This window comes from Cavia porcellus, unplaced genomic scaffold (assembly GCF_034190915.1).
Source record: "Cavia porcellus strain 051 isolate PalLab524CR breed Dunkin Hartley unplaced genomic scaffold, mCavPor4.1 scaffold_21, whole genome shotgun sequence".
Lineage (NCBI taxonomy): Eukaryota > Metazoa > Chordata > Mammalia > Rodentia > Caviidae > Cavia > Cavia porcellus.
In genome coordinates this window covers 21,441,120-21,458,284 of record NW_026947504.1, presented here as the reverse complement: position 1 = coordinate 21,458,284, position 17,165 = coordinate 21,441,120, and the positions used below count along the sequence as shown (strand labels likewise).

At 38.1% G+C, this 17,165-nt stretch overlaps 1 protein-coding gene across 2 annotated transcripts in view; it reads left to right on the top strand.

Moving 5' to 3' along the window:
* The first annotated feature begins 119 nt into the window (after nucleotides 1–119).
* The window catches only part of Prrc1 (proline rich coiled-coil 1), a 34,934-nt gene continuing 17,888 nt past the window's right edge, over nucleotides 120–17,165 (top strand). Inside the window, exons 1-6 of one of the 2 annotated variants that reach the window (XM_003477364.5) lie at nucleotides 120–265; nucleotides 5,144–5,257; nucleotides 5,828–6,217; nucleotides 8,212–8,372; nucleotides 11,126–11,228; nucleotides 15,898–16,061. In XM_003477364.5, coding sequence (XP_003477412.1) covers nucleotides 5,164–5,257; nucleotides 5,828–6,217; nucleotides 8,212–8,372; nucleotides 11,126–11,228; nucleotides 15,898–16,061 — 912 coding nt within the window. In that variant the 5' untranslated portion in view covers nucleotides 120–265; nucleotides 5,144–5,163. Of the gene's footprint in view, nucleotides 266–539; nucleotides 665–5,143; nucleotides 5,258–5,827; nucleotides 6,218–8,211; nucleotides 8,373–11,125; nucleotides 11,229–15,897; nucleotides 16,062–17,165 lie in introns of those variants that run through there. The other variant, XM_063232417.1, reaches the window with a different exon arrangement.

Here is a 17,165-nt window from a genome sequence, read left to right as displayed (position 1 = left end):
GCGGGGCGCGCAGCGCGGAGGGGGCGGGACCTAGTTCCTGGGCGGGGCGCGCGGGCGCGGAGGGGCGTGGCCTGGTTCCTGGGCGGGGCGCGCGCAGCGACGTGGCAGCCGCAGGGCGTGCGTCGCCAGTGGCCATCTTGGAGGCGGGCCGTGCGGAGTGGAGCTCAGTGCCGCGTCCTCCGGCTCTTCTCCGAACTGTAGCACTACTCCTGAGTGCCCTGTCTCCCGTTGGTGCTGCCACGCAGGCGTTTGCTCTAGACCCCAGGTGAGCGTCCGCTTGGCCGCTACCCGCGTGCTCTTAGAGGGGCGCCGTCCCGGGAGGTGGGCGGGCGGCCGGCCCCCGGGTGCGGGTCGCTTCCGATCCTGCGGGTGGCGGCGGCGGGTCCGCGTCCGAGCACTGTCCTCGCCGCGCTTCCGGAGTGAGTGCGGGCCGGGATCTCTACTCGGACTGCTCGCCTGCGCCGGGCCCAGTCCCGAGTCCCGAGCCCCGATGTGTGGTCCCACCTTCCCGCGCGCCGGCCACCGCAGAGAGAGCAGAGGCGGGTGCTCGCGGACGTTAGCCCGGCCCAGCCTGGCCTGGAGACGTGGCAGCACCTGAAGGAGGCCGCTGTCTCCTGGAATAGGATTTCGGTCGCTCAGGCCTTAGAGTTAACAGACGGAACAGGTAATGGGGGAAGCTGATTTTCTTTGACTGGCCCCCGTCGGTGGCTAGCACTGCTCCACGGAACTTTTGCACGCTCGACTTTTTGGCATTGGAACATGCTTCAGTAAATTGGCAGGGTTGCCCGTTTCCTAGATGGGCAGAATTTATGTCCGAAACAGTTTTTGTAGAGCAGTTAGTTTGAGAGATATCATGCTTTTCAATGATTATGACACGTTTTGTTATTTTAGCCCCTTTCAGCTGCTAAATCAGAGAACACTTTGGGAAGCTTATGTTGGGATCAAAGCTGAGAATGCAGGGATAATTCACACTGGTCTAGTACTCACTGTCAAGTAGTAGAGGCAATCTTACGGCATTCATATATCCATCATAATTGTTTGTAATGTTTTAAAGTTCATCAGAATCCCCTTATATTTCTTTTCTGCAAGCAGCCATCACTTTTTTTTATAACAGAAAATCAAGATACAAGCAAACTGAAAGAACGCATCTGGCCACAGACTGAGGGCTCAATTTTCCAAGCCGTTTCCACCATTATTTCCTTTAATATTTATACATTAATACAGTTGGTCTCTGGGAGGTTTACCAGTTCTGACAATTCATTGCAACTTTATGTCTAAGAAGGTATGTTTGTGAGTGCAAAATTTTCTCCAGAATTGCAGTTAAACCATTTTGCAACTAATAAAGCCTTTAGAGACTTTAAGTATGACTTCCACTGGCCATTGTAAGGGTTAGGTAGCATCTGTACTAGGAAGATGAATGACCAATTGAAAATGAAAAGAAATAACTTTGTGGGAAGTAGTGGATATGTGTCTCACCTCTTTTACCCTGAGTCTCAGTTCAGAATGCCTTCTATCCTCACCCATTCCTTGTAAACACCTGTAAGTTCATCTTTAGTTTAGTGAATCCATCATACCTTTTAGAAGGCATTCTTGCTGGTTTCCTGTAGAAATACTGTTGCCTATTCCTACCTTAAAAATACACTTGACTTTTTTGGATACTGTAGTCTCTGATTATGTCGTTTTCTGCAGTCTGATCTGCTATCTGAATAAACTAGATTAGCTTTTAAGTCATAGTCTTTTTTGCTCTCGATGTGTTCTTGCCAGATAATCTCATAAAGAACTTGACTTTGCAAACCACTGATACATTGATGGCACCCACATTTATGTGGTTTTGGAGCTCCACATCAACTCATTGTGCCTGCTGGAATGTTTCAAGAAGCTTGAAATTAGCATGTCAGAGACTAGACTAAACACTGATTGCAATCTTCTGACCCGCCTCCCACAACCACCACCACAGACTTTGACTGCTTACCACTCACCTTACTAGTAAAGGATGCTGCCATTTGTCTGATTGTTCAAGCCATGCCCATTCCTTTTCTGCCTCCATATCTAGTTGCTGAATTAACCATATGAACATTTAAAAAATCTTTTCTCTATTATTTTCACCCTAGTCTACATCATGAAATGTGTGATGAATTTTTAGCAATAGTTGTTGCTAGTAGATTAGCAGCAGTAACCTCTAATTGTGACAATCAAAAGTGTCTTTAGATCATTACCAAAAGAACCAAGTCACCCCTCTCCTCTTTGTGAGAATCACTAGGTTATTAATTTCAGCTATTTTTCAACCTGTCTTCAGGAGCTCTCTGTATCATCACACTGCCTTTATGATGGCCCAAGCTACACACTTTGATCGAAGGAATCTTTTCAAAGCTCAAATATGACTAACATCAGCCTGAATGTCATTCTGTAAAGCTATACAATAGAATAGTATTCAACAATAAAAAAAAAAACTTTTGATACATGCAACAATTTGAATGAATCTCAGAGGCTTCTGCTGGTTAAAACAAGCTAACCTTGAAAGGTTTCTTACTACATGAATCTATAGAGATCCTATTTCAGTATTCACAGCAATCTGTCTGGGAATTTGTAATCCGGTAGAAATGTTATTGGAATTCCAGTGTGTTAATTCCAATCTATCACTTCCAGTGCACTCCATGGTGAGAATAAAGACAGTAAGACATATTTATCATTAGCTGGTCCAAGGAGTCGTAAGTCTGGCCAGGATGAAACTTTATTGGGACAAAGGGCTCAACCTAGGGTCTAACCTGAATTTTACTAAGTTTTAAAGCAAGGAGTGGCTACAGGATGAGTGACTGTGAGAATGGCGGGGGAAATACTTGCATAATGTGAGCTGGGCTATGCAGGAAGTCTGCAAGCACCTCTGCAATATGCAGAAGAAAGGGAATGAGTAAAATAATTGAGGTAGTATGTAATGTTTAGGGGGCTGGTGCCTCCACTCTGATATGTAAACTTTTCTGCCCTGTAAAGTCATAGCCTCTTTATCTCAAGGCTCAACCCAGTTGACAGCTTTTGAACCATGGCTCTTCATCTTGAGAGGTTCAGCCTTGTGTTTTGGGAGTCACTGGACAGGGAAACAGTGACTGTGATCTAGCTTCAGCACCTCAGCTAGTCCTGTTTACATTGGTTAGAATCAGTTGAAGGGAAAAGGAAATAGCTTAGCGCTGTACATAGCGGTACCTGAAGATAGGGCCAGGTTTAGCCAAAGTGGAGGTAATTGCCCTTTGTTCAAGGAGAGTCATCCAGGTGGTCCTCCACAGATTTCACCTATGTTATTCTCAGGAAGTGAGAAAATGAGAGATTAGATCAGTTGTCTCCCTGGCTTATAGTGGATAGGATCAGTGCAAGGGAGTTTTTTGAAGTGATGAGACAGTTGTGTATGCTAATTATGGCAGTGGTGATATGAGAGTCTATGTATATGATGTATCATCATAGAACTACATGTGTACACACACAAGTAAAAAAAAAAAAACTGGTGAAAACCAGTTAAGGTCTATGGATTAGTTAACCGTATCGTACCAGTGTCAGTTTCTTGGGTTTAATCGTTGTACTGTCAGCACATGACATGCTATTAATGAGAAAGGCTGGATTTGGGGTACTCAAGAACTCTACTTTTCAGTTTTCTTGTGAATTTAAAATTTCAAAAAAGAACAAGAGTTAACTATACCACTTCCAGCTTGATTGCCTTACAGCTTGATTGCCTAAAACACACATGCACTTAGCCGCACAGAGTCCCTGATAAGACCCAGTGTGATCTGGACTCTTGCCTATCTTTTCAGCCCTCATTCTTTTCTGATCATTGTCACGTGGGTTTTCTTCAAACGTGCCTTATTCTTTCAGTTCTGCTGGAGTAATACTGTAGTGGTGGTACACCTGCCTCACATGGTTCTTACACGCATTATATGTTCACTTTTTTTTGGAAGCTGCCTCTCTGTCTTTCTCTCTTGCCCTGTTTAAGTTCTGTTTCTCCTTCAGATCTCAGTATATCTGTGACATCTTTGGGAAAGCTCTTTCCTGACTTCTGAATAGGAATCATATTCCTGTGAAGCTGTGTTCGTAGTGCACACATTTCAGACCACAGTTGTCTCTTGGTACTATGTTGGTATCATTTTATGTTGGTATTATTTGATTGCACTAGACTTTATACTGATTGTTTTTGTTTGCTGTTGTGTTTCCAGAGGCACAGTATGTATGATGGTTGGCAAGCAGTGAACCATCACTGAATATTTGTTAAACAAATAAAAATACCAAAAACAAATTTGTCACATTTTGAGGTTTTTACATGAGATGAACCAATTTATAATATTTGTTTCTCATGTTTTATAACCCCTTATTATCAAAACCATCCTGTAATATGTTTGTGTGTGTGTATGTAAGTGGATACACGTTTGTGAACACTTTTGTAGAACTTGAAACATATAATTTGTCTGTTAGTAAATGTATTTTAAAATGTGAACCAGAGACTTAACATTAGTGCATTTTTTTCAAGTTTACCACTTTTTGATTTTTAAAGAATTCTCTATGAGGGGCTGGGGATTTAGCTCAGTGGCATAAGCACCTGCCTTGCAAGCAGGTGGTCATGATTTGATCCCCGGTACCGGTAAAAAAAAAAATAAAAATACTCTATGAGAGAAAAGTGTAAGGCATTTATCAGGTCAAGCATCTTTAAAATTTTTCTCTGTTAATAGGAGTAGTTCACATAGAATACTTTATAAGGGAAGGGGGTTTCAAATTACATTAAATGTTTTATTTTCATTTTAAATATAATGAAATCGAGGCACAATTTTAACATGTATTCATGTGGCAGAAATCAAATTGGCAGTTTACTGTATATTTACTGTATATTGGCAGTTTACTGTTACCATAAAATTATTTCCGAATTGTGAAGTGTGTATATGGTACACACTTGTTTTACAATATCACAGATTGTTTGTGTGTTACACATTCTCATAAACTACTTTGTTAAGAATTTTGATAAGCCTTTTGTTTGAAAGTAAGTTACATTATAAATAGTAAAGGCATATATGTGTCTCCTGAGAGTTATTCTTTTTTTCTTAACTATGCAAGCTTTAGAAATGGAATTTTGATTACTGTATAAAATGTGTTACAATTGTATGTTTTGCAGTACACCATCATTGAAGCAAAATGATGGAAGAGAGTGGAATAGAGACCACACCCCCTGCGACCCCTCCCCTGACCCTGGCAGGGATGGCAGCCCCCGCCATGTCTTCAACTCCAGGTAGGAGCTCTGGAACCCACGTGAGCACTGAGGCTGGCAAAGATACTCTTACCTTTGCTGTTAGTTAAAAGCAGAATGCACATACTAAAGTTATGTCAGGATAAAGGAAAATAGACGTTTTATTTAAAGAATGGAAAGAAATAGTCTTTAGTAAAAGTAAAAACATCAGTGTTTTGCTTAAGGAGACTTGTTCTTTATATTCATATTGACTATAATAGCAAAATATTATTAAAGGCATGTGTTTTTTTTTTTTTGCTGTTCTGTGATACTTTTGGACCTGAAAAATGGCTTTTTTAAAAAATTAAAGACATACCAAAACAAATGAAGGAGAAAAAGGGTCTACTTACAAACAGTGCCATAATTTAATAACATAATTTAAGAAATGCTGCTGCATTTACTCTGGGGAGTTGAAAATCTTTTGCATTCGTTGTATATTTTAAGTTATACCTTTAAAGATAATCTTGGGCTGTGGTCTACTTAAAAAATTTGCAGTAGACAGTCATGTGAGTTTGAAAACAACGTGAGAAGCATTTTTCACTTTTGTCTTTTTACCCTCTCCCCTTTTTCTAGCTGCGGCCAGTTCTTTTGCCTCTCCAAACGTGTCCACGATGGAGTCCTTGCCCCCACACGCTTACTCTGCTTCTCAGCCGTCCCATCCTCCTGTGCAGCCCTCAGCCCCGCTGCCTTTTGTGCCTCTCTCACCGCCACCTTCTGTGCCACCCCTCAGTACTTCTGTGTCCCCTCCGCTTCCTTCAACAACTGCTGCCACCTTCAGTAATCCTCCTTTGTCTCACTTTCCACCTGCAAGCTCTGCCCCAGGTGCTCTTTTACCTGCACCTCCTCCGGGTCCTCCTATATCAGGATTCTCTGTTGGTGCATCTTATGACATCACGCGGGGACATGCTGGGAGAGCACCTCAGACGCCGCTGATGCCGTCCTTTTCTGCACCGCCAGTGACGGGTAGTTCTCTTTTTTTAATACTTTGAAATACATCGCTAGATATAATGTTGTTATTGTTTTAGTTTAGATATAGCTTTACTAAGATATGGGTCACATACTATACGATTCAGTTCTTTATAGAGTTGAGGGGTTTTCATTCATAGAGCTGTGCAGCCATTACTACAATCCATTTTGTAACTTTTCATTACCTTAAGAAGAAGCCCCGTTCCTATTTCAACCTGTTCCCTGCAGTCCTCACAGGCCTAGGTAACTGCGAATATATGGATTAGTCTGTGGATTTACTTTTGGGGCATTTCTTATAATTGGAGTTATGTCATTTGATGTGTTGTGGCTGGCATTCTTGTCACTTTAGATGTTTTCAGGTTTTATCCATGTTATTCAGTTCAGGTGATGTTACATTTCTACTTTTTAGCCATTTGGGTAATGCTACTATGAACTGTTGTGCATAAGTCTTTTGTGGACAGATATTTATTACTGTTAGGCAAATACCTATGAAAGGAATTGTTGACTTATGTAATAACTCTTTAATTCTTTTATAAGACTACGAACTGTTTTTCAAAGCTGATGTACTATTTAATTTCCGTATGCTGTTTCCTTTGTGTAAGATGTTTTAGTTCCTCTGCATTAATGTCTTATTCATTTCTTTGACTTCTAGTTTCTTATTCCCATGTTTTCTCATTTGAATTGTAAGTAATCCTAGCACTAGGGAGGCTGAAGCAGGAGGATCATTGCAAGTTCGAGACCAGCCTGGCTACAAAGTGAGTTTTAAGGCCAGCCTGAACTGCATAGCGAGACCCTGTCTCAAAAAGCAGAGGGAAAAAAAAAAAAGAAAGAAAAAGAAAAAAAATCCAGATGTTGTTGTGCATGCCTATAAGTCCAACACTCTGGGAGATAGAGGCAGGAGGATTATAAATTTGAACCTAGCCTGGGCAATTTAGTGAGACCCCTGTCTCAAAAAACTCGTAAGTAAAAAAGACTGGGGATGTAGGTCAGTGCCAGAATCCTGCGTTAATCCCCAGTATAGCAAAGCAAAAAACCTGCTGTAATTTCATATAGTAGGGAGTGTAGCTCAGTAGTAGATTGCTTGCTAGCATGCAGGAGTCCCTGGGTCAGCCCTTAGCAGTAAAAAAATACAAAACATACAGAAACAACTTAGTATATGATCAATATATGAGGTGTCAGAATCCCAAAATTTTTGCGTTTCCAGAGAAAGATCAGAGTGAAGTTTGAGGGTTAAAAGATCTTTTGACTGACTGGCCCAGGGAATAGTTTTACTCAGCCAGGTGAAAATTCAAAAGCATGTAAAAGCTCAGTTGAGCTAAAAGTCGATGCAACTGGTTCATTTCTTTCCTAGGTCAGGTGTGTCTTTTGTGCTTCTCCGGTTGTTGGAAATCAGTTATTAAAACCTCATCTTTCTCATCTTCTGCCTGTTGTTTCTTACTTCAGTATATGTGCTACTGAAGTGAACAGTGTTTCTCATTTTAGAAGAAGAAAGCAACACTGACGTTTGCTTATCTAGCTTTACAAATACAATTTATTATGGAGTATAGTGGTATCATTGTCTATATTTATATGGGGACGTTATTTCTGAGTTAAAATAAAATGTGTGAAGTATATATAATGAGTTGTATGCCTTTTTATGATGGACTTAGGTGTCCATTTATTTTTCAGATTAGCGACAGCTATCTGTGCTCCAGAGCTAAATAGGACAATGTGTGCGAGAACATATGTATACACACATATGTACATATATACATGTGTGTGTGTCCTGTTTCACAACAATTGGCGTAAGCCTGAATTGGGGCAAAGAAATTTCTTTTTTGGAATTCTGTTTCATTTGCTTTAGGTTTGGGTGATTCTGAGTTTCTAACTGAATTTTGAAATACTTAAGTATGTACAGTTACATTATTAAAGTTGTTTTGAGCTGTTCAGATACTGTATCTTTTTATATAAGAAGTTTGTGGAATAAATTACAGTTTTTTGCCATTGACTAGGTGTTTTGCCAACTCCGATTACTCAGCAAGCCTGCCTGACGTCTCTGGCCCCAGGAACTGGAATTACCTCAGCCATCACCTTCCCAGAGGAACAGGAAGATCCTAGAGTTAACAGAAGTCATGATGAGGCATCTGCTGGAGGAATCTGGGGCTTTATTAAGGTAAGCGATAGAATATTTGCTTCTAAAATTGTTTTATATTTTAGTTACAAAGTGACAGGTATTCAGGGAAAATTTTGAAAATAGAAAATGACATAAGGAAAGAATAAAACATCTTTTAGTTTTCTTTCATTGCTCCCATCTTTTATGTTTATCTGTGTAGTTGTACCTATCCTGTTAATAAAAGCAAAGTGGAACAATGACATGGGGGACATTTGTGTTTTTTCTTGGTCTTTTCCTTCCAGATACTATAAACATCTTCCTGGCCGTATATTTAGAAAAGCATTTTTATTTTCAGTACTGAGATTGAACCCAGGACCATTACCAGAGATACATCCCAAACTGTTTTTTTAACTGTTATTTTGAGACTGGATCTAAGTTGCTGAGTTTCCCGGGCTGGGCTTGAACTTATAGTCTTCCTGCTTCAGCCTCTCAGAGTTCTAGGCTTCCTGCAAGTGTGTGGCTTCACACCTGGCAGGCAGTATATTTTTTTATGGCTACTTTGCCATCCGTGCTCTTACCATATTTTACTAATCTACTATTGGGATTTTCTAATTGTGACTTTTGAAATTTATTTTATTTGAGAAAAATTGTGTAGATTTTTCATGTATAGTATGATGTTTTGAAAGGTGTAGGCATTGTGGAAATGGCTAAATTGAGTTAATTAACATATCTTACCTTGTCATTTTGGAAGATGAAAGTCTTGAAATGTATTCTAAGCAACTTTCAAGACTAATACATTGTTACTAACTATGGTGACCAGCTTGTACAGTGATTTGTTCTAATTGTCGTTCTTATTAATAAAACAATGAGAGGTACTCCTGTATATAAATCTCTGTGGGCATCTGTGTTGCATCAGAGTTATTTCTTGACTCTTAATTTGAAATACAATACTTTCTTGTATGATAGGCAATTTTAGAATCCCATCTTAATTTGCATTTCTTTGCTATTAAATTTAAACTTCTCATGAAATTTTTAGCTGTTTGTGTATTTTTTTCTGAATTTTTGGTTCACGTCCTTTGGTTTAAAATAGGATTGATTTTCTTCTCTGAATTTTTACTGAATGTTATTATATGCTGTGGTTTTTTAACACAAGACTTCTTAAGTTTTCTCTTTTCATTTTTTTGTTTTTATGCTAAAAAGACCTTTTCTTGCTATAGTATATGATATTTCTCCTTGGTATCTTCTAATTCTGTATTTCATTTTTTATATTTAACAGTTTAATACAGCTTGATATACTTTAATATACTTTACTAATGTATGAGATAGAAATTAAACTTATTTCCCAACTACTTAATGGGCTGTCTCAATATTCTAACCCCAGTAATTTGATATTAGTTACTAAATTACATGTTAACAGTAGGTGTGTGGGCTCTGTGTTCTGTTCCTGTCTCCCGCCTGTCTTTGCAGTAGTAGCACACTGTTTAATTGCTGTAACTCCTGCTCATTTCTTACACTCGTGTTGAAAGCCTTTGTGCTGAGGTGAGCCTGGGGAATGTCAGCAACCAATAAGACAGAAAGCATGGTTCACAATTCTGCATTTGTAAAGATGTGTTAGTATTTCTTTTCAACATCTGTGTTGGTATTTCCTCACTTTTCTCAGTGAATTTTGGAATCACTGCCAAGATGCTTCCAATATTCTGCTGAGGGATTATTAGTAATTTCATTGTATATATATTAAGCATATTTTCAAATTGTTAAGTGGTTTACTTATTTATATTATTTGAGCTTCTTGTTTCAGGAATGTGACTTTTTTTTCATTTTGGGTACTGGGAATCGAACTCAGTACGTTGCCCTTGCCAGGAAGGTACTTACGCCTCTGAGCTATATCATCGCAAAGACAGTTTTTAAGCTTGCAGTTTTATATCTTTCTGTATTTTTAAAAGTTTTCTTTGTATGACCATTACACTGCTTCCCTCCCCCTTGCTTGTTACAAACAAGTGTCTGTGTCAGCTGACTTGGTTGTAATGTCTGGTTAACTCTTTAAGGATTGTATTGGTATTGTAATTTTCAACATAAAGTTGATCAGTAGTCTTATGAACTCATCATCTTGTGCTGAATTGCTTTGGTTTTCTGGTAGGTTGAAAGAGGAACCTGGACTGTTGTCAGATGTTGGGTCAGGAGCCAGGTCTCTCAGGGCAGAAGGAACCCTCAGACATGGTTCCTCTATGTTATGGCATGGTTCTGAGGATTCAGAGAAAGAGGTCTGGCTATTAAAGGAGAGGTTAGGAGTTTGGAAATGAATAACAGGAATTAGAAGGAAAGAAACTTTAGTAGAATGTAGTAAAGTGTTCTGTTAAGGTAGTAAGAACAGTTCAGGGAAGTAAGGATGGGAAGTTTTGACTATGAGTATTTTTTTATTAGGAACTAAAATATGGACTTTGATGCCTTTGTCTTTGAGACCCTGAGAGACAGTCTTTAGATAAATAAGTAGAAATGAAGTATGTAAATATATTTATTAGTGAAATAAATATAAGCACACATATATCTATAGATTATCATAAAGTACAGTTTGCAGACAGTTTACCATATACAGGTCTGTGTACTACTTCAGAGGGTTGGTGAAAGGATAGAAAAGAAATTGAAAAATGTAGAAACCAAATAGCAGTTTAACATTGCCCCAACCTTACTTTTTTATATTTTTGCTGGTTTGGTATGCATTAGAAACTTTAAATAAATAAAAGAAATAAACAATTTCTTTCATAATTTTGAAGATCTTGATGTTCTTTATTTATAGAGTATGTTATTTTATGCAGGGCGTGGCTGGGAATCCTATGGTGAAATCTGTGCTTGATAAGACAAAACATTCAGTAGAAAGCATGATTACAACGCTGGACCCTGGCATGGCTCCTTATATCAGTGAGTACATCTATTAAGACCTGTATCTGCCATGTGTTTTTAAAATATGCATCAATGTCAGCCACTAACTCATAATTCTCAGTTGATTTCCATTGATCATGGAATGGGGAAATTACTTGTTATACTCTTGCAGTGAGTCTTACTTTTCAGCATTATTCCATTTTTTTAGTTGTCATCCTATAAATTTTGGGAACTCCCCAGAGTCAATTTTGGAGGGAAATCTTGTAATCCACAAACAAGCCCCCCAGAGTCCCCAACCTCTAGTCCAAAAATGGGGCAAAACATTTTTTTTTTAAAAAGCAGCGCTGATTTATTTTATCCTGGGCCCAGCGACACAGTGCAGTTGGAGTTTGCAAAAGCTGTGTGTCCCCCTCAAAACTTTTTAGCCTTTTTGTAGATATCACAGTTTACAAAGTAAGGGGTTATGGGCATGGATTAGGAAATCTGCTAAGGAAATGAGGAAAACCTTTGTTTCCCTTAGCAGAGGACAGAGAAGTCTAGCAGTAATTAACAATAATTTGTCAGCTTATTTTAGCACCACATCTGTTATTTGTATAGGGCAACAATGGTTAACATATCAATTAGGTTAGGTTCCCAGGGATTTACAATTTTTTATAGAGGGGAGCATTGATTAGCATATCAATTAGGTCACCCAGAGGGGAACAAAGAACAGGCATACAGAACAGTATGGCGTCGTTACAGGTAGTTAGGTATAACACAAACATAACGAAGCTCTTTTTGCTAGTGTACAGCAGGAAAGACAATACAGTTATTAGTATCATTACTGTATTAACTATTCATTGTCAGTGTTAAAAATGCTCTGTTCATACTTGGTTTTGAGTAAATGTCCTTATGTTTATTTATAAGTTTAAAAATCAGGAATGATTTTTAAAAGAAGTTAATCTAGTTATTAATAACAGCTGATTACTAGTTTTGTTGGGAAAACTATTTTGACTACCTCTGTTGTCAAGAATCCTCTGGACAGCACTATGTGTATGTGTATTTATTTATCCTGTTTAATTTTTATGTGTATATTCAATGTGTTAAAAAAAAAAGTGTGATTTATGTAAGTCAGTGGCTACACATTAGTATTGCTGAAGATCATTTGAAGGCCAAACCTATGCAGTAAATACTTGAACAGAAATTTTTAGTGATGAGTACCTTTGAGTGGGCTTGACTTGATAGTTTTGGATTAAGTACCCTGTGGTGAATGATTGTTTTGTCAGGCACTGATTCACAAGTGCTCTACAAGGTAAGTATTTTTTTCAAATTTTGGAATAAGAGCTTGGATTCAAAAAGGTATAAGTTATCATCCTGGGTTACTCAGCTTAATGAAACTAGATTGAGCCAATGTTTAATATTTTTTACATTCAATCACTAGGATTCCCTTGAAGTAGAAACTTAAATCAAGAATTAAGTCAGCTTGGGTTAGGAATATAGCTCAGTGGTACAGGACCTGCCTGGGAAGTGTGAGGTCCTAGGTTTGATTCCTGGTACCAACAAAAAAAAAAGAGAATTAAGTCAGCTAATTTGTTGCTTGTGTTTATAACTGTCCAAAGGATTCAGAAATTGGACCTCATAATACATATGATTTCATTTACTTATAATAGTTCAGTCTGACAGAATTCATGCATCATATATATTTTCTTCACTTACGCATATTTTGAATGAAGAAAAATTAACTTTCTTGAAGTTTTTTGTTGTTTTAACAGTACTGTTAGATTGTAAAAGCAACAAGTTAGTCTTTAAAGCAAGTCCTATGAGGTGACAGGTGTTTTTACAGAGTCATGCACAGTTACTTTGTCAAGGTTATAAAGCTGGTAAAAGCTGGGTCTAAAACCCGAGACAGTTTCTCAAGCCAGTAGTCACCACAACATCAAGAAAAAGACATATAACCCCCAGAGTGGAGACTTCAGGAAAGGAATTCATATTAATCACTCATCTTTAAAAAGTGATGAAACCATAAAAGCCAGCAGTTTCCTGGCAACACAAGTATCACTAGTTCTGATACAACAAAGTTCAGTAAAGCTTTTGGCATTTTTACCTAAATGTTTTATAAGTCACTTCATATGATTATTCCTTTTATATTAAGAAATCAGAAGAAATATGAGAAATGAATTTTAACTGCATTTCAAATGAATTTTTCTACATTCTTTTAATTAGTTTTTCTGCCTTCATTATTAAAAGTATGGCACTCATCACAAAGTGAAAAGCCTTTAGCTACAACTTATTGGAATACTACTTAGCTAGAGCTATGTTTTTTATGGAAGAAAAAAAGAGTATATTCTTCGTCTTCTTTCCTGTATGACTCATTGGTTGTGCTAGTAAATTTTGAAATTCCCAGAGCTGATGTGTTCTGCGGAATATTGTGCTAATCAGGAAAAAGATCTATGATAAAATAAAAATAACTTCAACTCTTCCCCAAGATATTTAGCTGTCAGACAGCCTTGTTCCTGGGGCAGGTGTATTACAAATAGCTTTCCTGAAAACTTTGTTAGCAGTGGTAATCTTTAATGTCAACTATCAATATATTCTTAGAAGCAAGCCTTTGAATTCACTGTACAGATTGAGCACCAGCAATCCTGAAATGTGAAATTCACACTGCTCCAAAATCTGAAACTTTTTGAACACTGATGTGATTCTACTAGTGTTTGAAAATTCCATACCTGCCCATGTGACAGGTTGTAGTCAGAACACAGATTCACTAACAGTACCATGTAATACTACCTTTCGGTTGTGTGTTTAAGACCTGTATGGAACAGAAGTGAACTTAATGTTTGGCTTGTGTCCTATCCTCAGGATAACTGAATGCATCAGACAGATATTTCAAAATTTGAGAAGCCTTCAAATCCAAAACATTTCTGGTCTTAAGCATTTTGATAAGACATACTTAACCTGTATTACAAAATAGTTGATTAACATTTTGAGAAACAGTGGTATATATTTGACCAAATTGTTCTGTTTAGAAATAATAGTGTACATGTTTTTAAAATAACTGAGCCAAGTATGGTGGCACACACCTGTAATGCCAGGACTTGGGAGGCTGAGGCAGAAGGATTGCTGTGAGATCGAGGCCAGCCTGAACTGCTTAGGGAAACTGTCTCAAAGACCAAAAAAAAGCCAACTAACTGAAAATTTTACAGTGTTTGAACTGATTAACAATGTCGTATACTTTTAACCTTTTTGAATTTCAAAGTTTTATGTTGCTTGCATTGGGGGGCCAGAGATTTAGCTCAGCGGTATAAGCACCTGCTTTGAAAGCACGCGGTCGTGAGTTCAATCCTGATACAAAAAAAAAGGAAAAAAAAATACATATATATATTATTTGTATTATCAGATATGCTTAAATTTTTGTATTAGAACAGTTGTACATATAAAATTTATAATACCTTCATAGTATCTGCTTTTTCTAAAAAAAAATAATGAGCGCACGGCAGGAGTGATGACACATGCCTGTAATCCCAGCAGTTAGAAGGCTGAGGTAGGAAAATCACGGTTAGTTTGGGGCCAGCCTGTGTACAAAGTGGGTTGAAGGCCAGCCTGAACTGTATTGTAAAACCTTGTCTCAGATAATAATTATAATAATCATAATAATAAGCACATATAAGGTTAGTGGCCCCCAGATGTAAAATATTTTCTAGACAAAAAGTGTAGAGCATGATAGTCCTTGTTTGATATATAACTTGAAAATTTGGTACCAGTGAGAGTCTTCATTTTCATTTCTATAGAAGATCCCAGAAGGGTAGTATACATGTCCCAAGCCAATTGTTTAATTTCTGTGACTGCTCTGTAAGTGAAGGACTGGAAACGGGCATCCACATGGTGTTGGAAGTTCCCATACAGTGAGTGTGTTTATTGATCAGCAGTAGGAAAACTTTTTATTTACAGCCTTAAAAATTAATGAATGTGTTTTCTCAAAGTTTAACTAGAAAGTGAGACTTGGCTAAATTAATGGAGAAGTAAAAACTCTTCTTATATCTGTTACATTATTTTGCAAACTGATATATATAGAATACTATTAAGAGCCACCATTAGATGCTAAAAAAGTATCTGATGAACAGCATAAGTATGGTAATAGCTGGACTAACCTCATTTTAATTGTTGGATTTCTAAGAATCTTAGATATTAATGTGCATTGTAAATTTCCTAGAAGCAAATGTGGTATGCAATGTCTCCCACAGCTGTTTAACCACTGAATCCCACTTTCAGGCAGAACTACTAATACATTCTAGAATGTTTCATTGGGTGGTAGAAAACATACGCACTAGTTCTGGCAGGTGGGACATGCAGAATCATTAAAAGGCTGGTGTTGTCTTTGGCGTGCAAGTACAGCATTATATTTCCAGTGTTGAAATTCAAGAAAAGTTGGTTGTTGGGATCAAGAATATAAGATGCTTTTGGAGTAGAGTGTGAGAAATTCAAGCAGTGTGGTAAAAAGAGGATTTCGGAGTTTGAGTCCTGACATCCATACTTAACAACTGTGTTACCTTGGCCAGGACTCATTACCCTTAGTTTTTTCAACTATTTCAAAAAGCAGTGATTTCTATTGTGCATCATTTCATGAAGTTAATAATAATCCTGTAAATAATGTTGCCATGCATGTTATGGTAGTAATTCTGAGAATCTCATTATTTTAACATAGATTTAAATTTTCTTTTGTTCTTTGTAGAGTCCGGAGGTGAACTGGATATTGTCGTGACCTCAAATAAAGAAGTAAAAGTGGCTGCTGTCCGAGATGCCTTTCAGGAAGTCTTTGGCTTAGCTGTGGTCGTAGGGGAAGCTGGACAGTCCAATATTGCCCCACAACCAGTGGGCTATGCAGCTGGATTAAAAGTGAGTGACTGCTGGATGTGGTGGTACATACTTATGATTCCAGCTACTGGAGCCTGAGCAGTTTAGCAAGAGCCTGTCTCAAAGTAGTTTAAATGAAAGGGCTGACAGTATAACTTAATGTTGACTAGTTGCCAAGCACATGTAAGGCTCTGAGTTCAGTCCCCAGTGTTGGAAAAAAAAATAGACCACCCTTTTAAGGATGTGGAATCTGCCAATTAATGTTATTTGATAAATACAATAACAATTCTGTATGGAACTATTTACTAAAGTGATGTTCAGACAACTCTAGTATTAGGAAGATATTATAAAGTAAGAAAATCAAGGTAGGATTTGATTATTGATGGAGGAAAAGAAAGAAACTCAACTCAGTACTTTTCAGTAGTCAGTATTTGTCTCATTGCTGAAACACAATACCCAACACCAAAGTTAAAGGAGCAAAGGGTTTTTTGGCTCACAGTTTGTGGAGGTTTCAGTGCATAGTTGGCTGAGTCCCAGGTAGGGTGGCATTGAAGAGGGGCATCACAGAGGAGAAATGACCCACAGCAAGGAGGCAAGCAAAAGCATGTGAGCCTTCTGTCTGTCCCTTGTATTTTATGTAGGCTACTTACCCTAGCACTCACGCACTTGATCCTAGCCAGAGCTATGGCAGAGCAGTCAGTGGACTGATTTAATAATCTCGTACCCTTATTCGCAGCTCCACACACTCTAGATCCAGCTACCTCTGCAAAGCGCCCCCTGTGACTGCCTGAGGCTTTGAGGGGACATCTAGATATAGCCATAAGAGAGCACAAGGAGTTGTTGGTCGTAAAAAGGGTCTAACCCAGTGTTAATATTCAAGCCAATTACTGAAATTACAGTATCCTTAAAATCCTGAAAATTTTAAATAATCTGTTAATAATACTGAAAACGTTAGTTTCAGGAATTCTTGCACATTGCTAAAAATTCTTTGCTGTTGTATTGTGACCTACATACATATACTCATGCATGAAGTGAACAGTCATTGTCATACAAACATTTCTCCCTCCTTAAAAAATAAAAGTGCCAAACAAAACCCACAACAAATCCTTTGACCTCATTTCCCTAACCTGCACCTTTATTTTGCTT